Here is a 10,433-nt window from a genome sequence, read left to right on the forward strand (position 1 = left end):
AATGTCAACCATTTATGCTTACAAATATATTTGGGAATATATCTCTTGGTCCATCTTCCTCTTTTACCTAGTTTTTAAAACATTACTATACAGGAAAGAAACTGAAGGGACGATCCAAGTATGGTAACGACTTATAGAGAGGATAAGAGTTTTATTCAGAACTGCTGATACTTGCAGCTTTTAGTATTTCAAAATTATACAACAAATGCTAAAATGTCCATTCAAGGTCCATTTTCTCAATATCATACAATATAAAATGTTTTGCCACACCAACATTGTCTGTAAGCTGCAACACGTGAGCACCACTTCCCACTGCAGAGTGTGTCTTGGTAAACTACAGTCTCACAGAAAACTGTGGCTAGGAAAAGCCCTACCTTCTCTTCCTGATGTACTCTGTTCACGTTTTCCATCTGAAAGCTGTGCAAGGACTGGATTTTGTCAATCTGCTGTCGCTGCTTCTCTAGCTCCCCTTGGAATTCATTCTTTTTTTGTTCCACAGCACCCCTCTCCGCTGCTGCCCTGCGGACTTTGCCTTCCAGATCCATGACTCGACCCTGAGGAAGAGCAGATTAGCCAAAGCAATAAAAAATGCTTCCCCCTTGCCGGAATCTTGTCCAATATATTCAAGGAATAGCAAATTTTACAGCGCTAACAATGCAGATATCATGAAAGTCCTGTGTCAGCCAGGGATACTAGTCATACACATATACACACACTTCCATAGTTTTACATAGATTAACAGGAGTGCATATTTTGTAAAGACTCTAAAATTTCAGTTAAAGATGAGAAAAATTAAAAGCTCAGTACTTGAGCATAAAAAAAACCCCAAAACATAAACATAAAAAAGATTAGAGACTACAATCTTTCTGAAGTCAAGGTCAAACAATTTTTTTTAATTTAGCCCATACAATTCTGACAGCTTTACACTTCTCAAACTAACTCAGTGTGGAAACTCAGCTCTCAAACCAATCTGATTCCCTGGAAGAGCTAGAAAAGGGTAGAGGGAGGACAACACTGCCCAACTTTTACATGAACAATTCACATATGGCTATTACACAAAGACATATATGAGAAAAATCCATTCATTCATAAACAGAAAATCATCATTCTTCTTGACTGCTCAAAGAACAGCTACAGTCAGAAGAAAATTCAACACCATCACATCCTGTAAGAGACATACGCTAAGGAATCAAGCCTGATGTTTTCACACTCTTTCCTCCTCCCCCCGCCCTTCTTTTTTGTAAGTACCAATTTAGTTTTGCAGGACGTTGTTTCTAAACATTTTGGATTAAAATTGTTCTTCAGCAGCAACTAGGAATACAAGAAAATGCAGGGGGATATCAACAGAATGAAAAAAGACCTGGTGATTCCAGGTGGACTAAATATTAGATATAATAAAAACTGTGCATGTTCCAAGACTCCAAAAAAATGTTCCAAATCTCCTTACACCACAGTATGTAGCATGTCAGGTCCCACCTACCCTGCCTCTCTGCCACAGAAATAAAGGAAAGGGAGAGGAGCCAGAGGGGAAAAAAAAAAGGAAAATTACTTGCAGTTTAGCTGGAATAGCAAGGAAAAACACTCCTTCCATTTCAGTCCTAACAACTGCAAAGTGTTGCCAACAAACAAATGGGTCTAGAGAGAGCTTCAGAAGCTCCATCCATGTTCAGCTATGCTTTTATTCCATTCAGACTGTGTGACCATGCCAAAGTGAAGTAATTTTCAGGCTAACTTTAGGAGAAATATGTATGATGGCACAGTGTACCTGTACTAGTATCTCAGGACCTTGTGCCTCTAGGTTATGGAGACCAAGATAAATCTGTGGCATATTTTTCTCACTATCAGCTGCTTCATGGCTTTGCAGCAACACTTCAGTAGTACTGACACAGTTACTACCCACTGGTAGCCACCATCCTGAGGCCACTGACTGAAGGGAAAGCAAGGGATGACCAGGGTCTCAGAAGTCATAAGACACACCCTTAACCACATGGCCAGACACAAGTGCCCTGTTTGAATACTGCCTGTTCTGAGGTGAAAGAAACAGGAGCTCAGCTCCTTCTGTTGACAGTACTCAGCTGTCCACTCAGTACTAAAATTTGGCTCAGTTACAAAGAGCATGCAAATTCACTGGATAAACTGGGAAGGAGCTCTCATGAGCCATGTTTAATCAACATGTTGTTAGTTTTTAGGTCAGCTTGTTAAAAACAGTAACAAAAGAAAAGGAAAAAAAGAAAAAAAAAGAGGGGAAAAAAATAACTGTCCTGCAGAAATTGTCACAAATTAGAAACTTGACTCACATATCCTATATCGGAACAAATGGTCCAGAAAGGATTAAAACCTAAGCTCAACAGCCACAAAAAATATAGTTATAATCAGAAAAATATAGTTATCATCAGGCAAGGTAATTTCTACATGTGACTTGTATGTCCTTCTTCAGAAAGATCACTAAGAAACACAAATTCAGATTTCATTTCTGAACAAGCCAGATTTCCTTGTACAGTATGTATACAATGCTATCAGTCATGTACAAAGACAAATCTAGGAATATCAGTGTGCTAGTTTTGATTGGGATAGAGTTAATTTTCTTCACAGTGACTGGTATGGGGCTCTGTTTTGGATTTGTGTTGAACACAGGGTTGATAATATAAAGATGTTTTTGTTATTGCTGAGCAGGGCTTGCAAAAGCCAAGGCTTTTTCTCCTTTGCATGCTGCCATGATGGCAAGGAAATTGAGGGTGCTTGGGAAGGGACAAAAGAGGACAGCATTTATCACATCTTTAATGTGAAACAGTACAAGACAGCTGAATGTTTTGTGAGAGCAGAAGTAACAACTATCACACATGCAGGTGTGTTCAAGTTTTGCGTTCCTCTCATGTACAAATAGGCATTCATCCCATTTCCCCACTACTGATAAGCAACAACTGTAAAATTTGTGGAAGTTCCTACAACAAGCTGAAGTTCCTGGCTTGTCACATGAAGGAGAATCATCCTTCTCGTGAACTATGTTTACTACTTGCAGAAGTACAAAGTGACATGCAGAGCAAAAGGAACATTACCTGCAGATCCATGCTGCGAGAACTTGCAACCCAGTAATTGAAACCCAAAACAATTATGCACGCCACGAGCGCAGCCACGAGGAGTGGTGGAGACTTCATCCCGCGACAGCTGTTTCCTAGTCCTACCATTTCAAGAAGAGAACAAATCCGACTAATCACAGCAAGTATGGAAACCTGCAAATTAAAAAGGGCACATTATACTGCATCCCCAACTACAGCTATTTTATACATACAGTATATAATACAGCCTATCAGCTGACAGCTGCTGCATTACTGTTTGCAGTAATGCAAGAGCTGTCAGCTGATAGGCTTACACCCAGCAAGGAAGGTAAATGTACTGGTGTTGACCTGTCTAGATATTTCCATCTGAATGATAAAGAAAGGTCATCTTAGCATGTACACTATTAGCTTGTACATAAAGCTTCACATGCTCTTGAGGGGGATGTCTTGAATACTCCTAATAATATAATGCAAATCTGCAATAAACAGAACCAGCCATTTTTTTATCATACATCTACCCAAAAATCCATGCAGACAACACTGGGCTAGAGAACAGATTGCTTTTTACCTAATTTGCTCAGAAAATTAATTTAGTCTTGCTGTTTGAAGAGTAATTCACTTTGAAGAGTAATGTGCTTTCTAAAATTGGACTATTTCAACTTATTCCATCCGGCACTACTATTCTAACTTCTTATTCCTGAGCCTGTAAATAAATACGTAAATAAGACTGAACCAAATTATTTAAAGGAGAACCTAAAAATAGCAATTAATATAAATATGAGCAGACACTCCACTGATTTCAATGTTACGTTGCATTAAGTGTTCTCCATTTTGATGCTCAGCTGCTTTCTCTGCTCCTACAGAAAATAAATAATGAATTAGCAGTACCAGGGATACTACTGGTTGTTATTGAGATTTGTGTTATTTCTGTGAAACAGACCATCTTAAAAGATAGGCAGGGGCAAAGGGTAGCTGCAATTCTCTTTGAAATAAGCTACATTGATTTTATGGTGTGGTGAAATCTGGTCTTAATAAGCCTAATGGCACCTAGCTTCATGAATCCTTAAACTCCAAGGAATCTTGGCTGCAGTTTGTAGAAGATTTCTCCCTTATAAACTGAGATTAACTTTTTTTCTTTCTGCACTCCAGCAGTCAAAAGACAGAAAAAATAAGCACAGAAGACCAGGCAGTCAGCAAATATATATGCATCACAAGACACTAGTTAAATCCAAAATGTATATATTTACTAGTAATATATTGTACAAGCTCTCAAGGTACACATTTTTAAGCAAAGCAACTATTGCAACTATCCCTACTATTGCAACACACAAGTGGCAATGTTTTCAAAATTATTAAATGGTAGCAACTCTCAAAGGATTTACACGTGAACATACACTGCAAGCACAGGGGAAGAATGTGATGCCAACATTTCACAGGTCCCAGAAATGCAAATTCTACTGTACATCCAGCACTTAAGTCCTTCAACAGCTCACCTATACCTCAGTGTCCACATGCATTCTCTGCAAAATTCCCTCTCTGCAGTCAAGATAGATTATAACTTCTCGTTTCTCAGCAGACAGCGCATAATACTGCCAGATTCACAAAGGTTTCAAATCCGTGTGTTCATTTGAAAAGTTTCCTAATTTGTATTTGAGGGTGTTCGTTTGAAAAGTTTCCTAATTTGTGTATACAGAGGATATAAGAGTAAAATTTTCAGCTTCCTGAAAATGTTGCCTCTTCATAAACACCCACACACACCACAAAACAATCCAAAGTCTAGCACCTGAGACTTGAGTTTCTTGCCTAAAGGGATCTAAGGCACAAAGGGACACATGCATCACAGCTCCAGCGGACACCCACAGGGCCACATACAGATGAAGCAAGGTCAACACTAAGAAGCAAAGGCTAAGAAAGGAACCATGTTGTTTGGTTTTTTTTTCTTGTAATGCAAAAAATTAACACGCAGTAGATAAAAACACACAGAGACATGCACAAATTTCCAGTAGAAAGCTATGAATTGCAGAAACACATACATCTTGCACAGACTATTATCCTACTGTGTCAACCTAAAAGCACCTGAGAAGTACAGAGCCACCATGTCTTACACATGACCCCTGAAAACCAAGAACCCCCAATCTCCAGAGTAGCAAAAATGAGAGCACAAAGGGCATGATGGAGTTAGCACTGCAATCTCAGCAAAGAACAAGAGAATCTATTTACTTTTGCATACCAGAATACAATACTGTATTTCAAAAAAGGTCTGTCAGAACCCATTATGAAGTCATCTGTATCTTGTCGTTTGCTGTAATAGTAGGCACACTTGACACATGGAAAAACTACAAAGAGCACTGCCAAGACACAGTGATTCATTCTAAGTGTGACTTGAATAAAATAACTGGTATTTTCCTCATAGCTGTCAGAAATAGAGAAAACAGTTCACATTATCAGCAGTAACAGCTTGCACTGTAGTTATCTACTAGATAAATATATGGGACTAGCTGTTTAGCTCAAAAATTTTCAGAGGTAAAGCAACCATATTGTTCAAGGAAAGAATGAGGAGTTCTCCATGCAGCTTAAAGCACAGGCACAAAACCATGATAAAAAATGCCAATACATCTAAATCGTAGACAAATCTGGAAGCATCAGCACCTTTTCTGCTGTTTTCACCTGTTAAAAACAAACAGGCAAGTAAGTGCTGGTTTCACTAAAGCATGTTTGACTTCAGTACATTGCTCTTTCTAGAAAAGAGCAGTGTTGTTTACCCTTAAATCATTTATATTAATTAGGAATATATTTTTATACTGAACAAAAGGAAAAGCAAAAGGAAGAGGAAAGGCATGAAAGATACAGAAGGTTTTTCTGTTCGCATATTGCAGATCCAAAACTTTACCTCAGTTGCGATATCAAAATTCCCTTTCTCGTTAGTTTAAAAAATAAAAACTGTTTAACTTTCTGCCATGGGTATACATACTCACATAATTTGGAAGAGAGATAAGCAAATCAGCTCAATAAGCACATCTACACGAAAATCTGTTTGCACATGCTGTTTTCCAGGAAACATCTGGTCTGGCACAGTTATTTGAGTTGGATTTCAAATAAGTTTCTGATTTTATGGGTAAGAAAGTAATTTTACTGAAGATGAAATACAACAATCTCCATGGCAGATGTAAAAAAAAGCATATTCGTAAAATTCCTGACTTCTGAACAAAAGATTTCATCCTTCTGTTTTTCCAACCTAGTGGTGCTTCATTGAGATGGAGATGTTTTAGACTGAGATATTCAAGCAAATTAACACACAGCATACTTTTACTTCCCACAGTAAGTAATTCTTTTTATGGTACTCAGCTGAAGTAGGATATCTGTTATCCAGCAATCTTTTACTACAGATAAGCAACAACATTGCCAACCAAGCCTCAAGACCAATACACTAGTTCTAAAGACAAAACAAAATGGTGCATTTCAGACTCCTAAAAGGAAAGCCAAGTCTCTCTGCTCACAGGGTTCAGCTCTGTGTACTTCCTTAAGACCTGCCAAGCAGAAACAACCAGAAAAGGTGAAAAATTCAATAGACACACAGCAGACAGTGTAGGAAAAAACGTTCCCTTATCCCTGGCCAGCATACCTGTCTACCAACCACCTCCTCCACCATCCAGCCACTGCATGGTACAAAGCCAGTATAAACCAGAGCAGCATCTAAAGACAGACCACAGCCAAAGCAGACACTGAGAATTGAAGGCACAGCTTCTTGGAGGTCTGAGTACTTGCAACTCTGTGTAAGGACAAAGCCTTACTAAAATCCCTGCAAAAACCAGAAGCAAGAGACAAAAAAAAGAGAAAAAAAGAAAAAGTCCCAACCAGGACCTAAGGGCTAATGCACAGCATAAAGGTGACACAATCCCATACCAAACAGACTGGACCAAAACGGGGAAACCTCCTCCATATCAAGTGAGCCCCTCTGACAGTGGTGCTTTCCCCACCTATTGCAAATTCTTTTCCAACCTCCCAGTGAGCTTCCGGAAGAAATCACTGTGGTTTTTTTCAGCTATTATCATGAAATTCCTATGTCTGACTGCTTGAATTAAACCAGTGTATTAACCAAACAAGTTAATCAAAACTTCTTCCATTGACAAGTTAGTTAGGTATACCCAGATACAACTAAATCAGACTAAAAGGTATTAGAACTTGAGTTTTATTTTAAAAATAACTAAATGAAATTGGAAAAATTAATAATTCTTAAAACAGTGAATCAGAGAGCAAACATTTGTGCACCCGGTCTTCCAAAAATAAAGGTGACCATTATTTGAGTGGGCGGAAATGGAGCGCAGAAAAAAGTGAGTCAAAACCTTTCAGTTTTCATTTCATAAATGGTTAATACACAGTAGTGATTATCTTTGAAAGATAAATCCAGCTGGTTCTTGCTCACAGCAGGATCTTACTTACAAGTACCACTACTCACAGCCCCATGGTGAGAACCAGCTACAGCCAGCAGCAACCTTTAGGCTTTCAAAGTTGCACAGACTGTACACAGGGCTCAAGGAACTGTACATGGTCACAAAACAGAGCATACAGATTTCTTATCATCCTCCGCAGCAACACTGTCTGAAGGGTTCTTCCTTTCAAATTTGCAAGTTAAAAAAATCAAACAAATATTTTTCCATTGGAGATTTAAAGTTTGTGCACTAAACTCAAGCCTGCTGACCACAAACTTTCTATATGCCTTTCACAGGGATTTACAAACTGCAAGAAAAAAGAAAAGAAAAAACACCCTGAAACATTCAGCGACAGCCACTACTCAAACTTCTGTACTTTGGATGAATGTCACAGAGTCACTATTTACCAAAATTATCAAGCTACACTCTTTACAAGAAGGGAACTGCATTTTCACCACAACACATTCAGCAACTCCACTCTCATCCTGCTCAGGAATAACCATTTATTTGATAGTCAATTCAGGTGTCAGGTCTTCCTTTTCTAAAGCATTTAAAAATAGAAGTAACAGATTAGAAAACTATGAAAACCCTAAAAATGCAATATCTGTCCAAGGATAGGGTCATTGTTACCACTGGTTCACTAATCATATTTCAGCTCAAGAAGTCTCTCCTCTTTCAAATGACTGCTTTACAAGAAGCTAACCACCAAACACCCTCAATGCCCTTTATCTGATTAAAGAGAATTCCCAAACAGGTATGTGGCAAAACAGAAGCTAGAGGTTTAAAGTAGGTATCTATCCCAATGACAGAAGTTGGCTAACTAAAAATTACTTGATAAAATGTTCTAGAATATCTGGACATGTTGCCCAGGTGAAGTTTTAGATAGCAGTATTACCACTGAATATAATGTGTATGAAAACAAAATTAAACAAGCAAACTTATATACTGAACTATCTCAAGACCACTTATTTTTATGTGTATATTTTGTTGCTGGTATATTTCCTATACAACATGAACCAGCTTTTTAAGATCACAATTTACAGGACACCCACGTATCTTAAATGGAGATTATGAAACAGAGTTACAGTAAGTTTAGATTTTTGATTAAAAACTCGGTAAATTGCTACCATTTCCCCACCACTACAACACTACACATATGGTTTAACTGCAAAACATGGAGACCTCCCACTAAGAGTGAAAAAAAAAATTCAACTACATAAATAATTCTTTAAAAGCAAAGTGCTGTTAAAATGTAAGATGAAAGGCCATTCAAAAAAAAGTCAGTTCAAGAGCAAGATTTTCTAAAAGCCTGATCAACTCCTTCTATCTTCATGCTGACAAGGGAGTCCTATGAAGTAAAACAACTCAAACTTCCTGCGTGTAGGCGATAAACACAGCACCCACTATGCACCCAACATCTGAACCAAAATTTCTGAAGAGGTAGGGGTAACACTTTTCCAGGCAGAGGCGGGAAGGCCTCTGGAGGCACGAACTTCTGAAAAGTCCCCCGAGCAGCGGTAAGGCCTCCGCAGCCCTGCCCGCGGGGAGGGAAAGCAGGGCTAGCTCGGAAGGAAGAGGGGGATGGTCAACAATCTCAGGTCACCAGCCCGGCTGCGACAAACCAGGGGAGGCCACCTAGTCCGACCCTTCCCGGGCAAGGTAGCCGGGAGGAGGTATCTCACACCTGCGTTGATGTCTAATATTATTATTTCTACCTCCGCTGCGAATATTCAAAGATGTTTCCGGCTCAAGACCCTTCAGAGGGAAGGCTGGCTGAAGAAACAAGGAAACGCTATCAGTGTCCTGCAAACACGCCAGTTAAACCCTGCCACGCCGGCCCGGTACCTCTGCGAGCACTGCCGGGCGAACGGCGAGTGCCCGCGGGACGGAGCCCGCACGGGGCCGCCCCTCACCGCCCGCCGCACATGCCCCGCGCCGGGGTCGCCGCTCGTCCCCCACCACCACCACCACCGCCGCCGGCCGAGCCGAGCTCGGCGGGGCACAGCCGGCACAGCCGCCGCCCGGCGCCTCGCACCCCGCCCGGCGGCCTCACCTCACTGTGCCGCCGGCTGCGGCCCCGCCAAGCAGAAGAGCGAGAGCCGGTCCGTCGCCTCTCGTTGCCCCCGCCGCCCGCGGCAAAGAAGAGCGGTGGCAGGAGGCGGGCAGGGCGGGGCGCAGGGCCGATCCCGCCCCTCGCCACCCAGCCCCTCGCCGTCCCGTTGGCGTCTCCGACCGAGGAGTGCCCTGGGCTGAGTGTCTGCACCGGCCTGTGCCACCCTGCACCCTCCGCCCGAGCCGCTCATTCCTTCACCAGCGCTTCTGCTGAGTTACAGATTTCCTGTCTTGACCACAGGCGCTTCAGTTCTGGAAAGCGGCACGTCGGCGAAGCTGAGTGTCTGAAATCAGAGGCGGAGCGGCAGAAAACTCAGGAAGGCTGTTTCAATACCTATTTCTGATAGCCAAATGGATGATGCTAGTATTTTCTTCATTTTAAAAGAAGAAAAGGTATTCAAACCTGGTTCCCATTAAGTCAGCTGGAGTTTCCACCATCTAGGTAGAATCATACAATTGTTTTGCTTGGAAGGAGCCTTAAAGACTATCTAGTTCTAGACCATGGGCCTAGAACATCTTCCACTACACCAGGATGCACAAAGCCGTGTTCCAAACCACCCTTGAAGACTGACAGGAGTGACGCATCCACAACTTCTTTGGGCAACCTGTTCCAGTTACTCACCACTCTCACAGTAAATAATTTCTTTCATAATTTGATGATTTGTAAGGATTTCCTTTCTAAATTTCCCCTCTTTCAGTTTGAAGCCATTCCCCTTGTCACATCAATGCAGTTTCTAATGAAGAGACCCTCTCCAGCTTCTCTGTAGGCCTCTTCCAGATACTGGAAGCCTGCCGTGACATCCACACAATCTTCTTTTTGGCAGCTGCAGCTTTT

At 41.1% G+C, this 10,433-nt stretch overlaps 1 protein-coding gene across 1 annotated transcript in view; it reads right to left on the reverse strand.

Moving 5' to 3' along the window:
• GOLM1 (golgi membrane protein 1) overlaps nucleotides 1-9,650 on the reverse strand; it is a 34,507-nt gene extending 24,857 nt beyond the window's left edge. Inside the window, exons 1-3 of the mRNA XM_036403403.1 lie at nucleotides 9,540-9,650; nucleotides 3,057-3,230; nucleotides 375-554 (exon numbers count right to left, since the gene is read on the reverse strand). Of these exons, the coding sequence (XP_036259296.1) occupies nucleotides 375-554; nucleotides 3,057-3,185 (309 nt within the window). The 5' untranslated portion in view covers nucleotides 3,186-3,230; nucleotides 9,540-9,650. The remainder of the gene's footprint in view (nucleotides 1-374; nucleotides 555-3,056; nucleotides 3,231-9,539) is intronic.
• Between the last annotated feature and the right edge of the window lie 783 nt (nucleotides 9,651-10,433).

This window comes from Molothrus ater, chromosome Z, assembly GCF_012460135.2.
Source record: "Molothrus ater isolate BHLD 08-10-18 breed brown headed cowbird chromosome Z, BPBGC_Mater_1.1, whole genome shotgun sequence".
Taxonomy (NCBI): Eukaryota; Metazoa; Chordata; class Aves; order Passeriformes; family Icteridae; genus Molothrus; species Molothrus ater.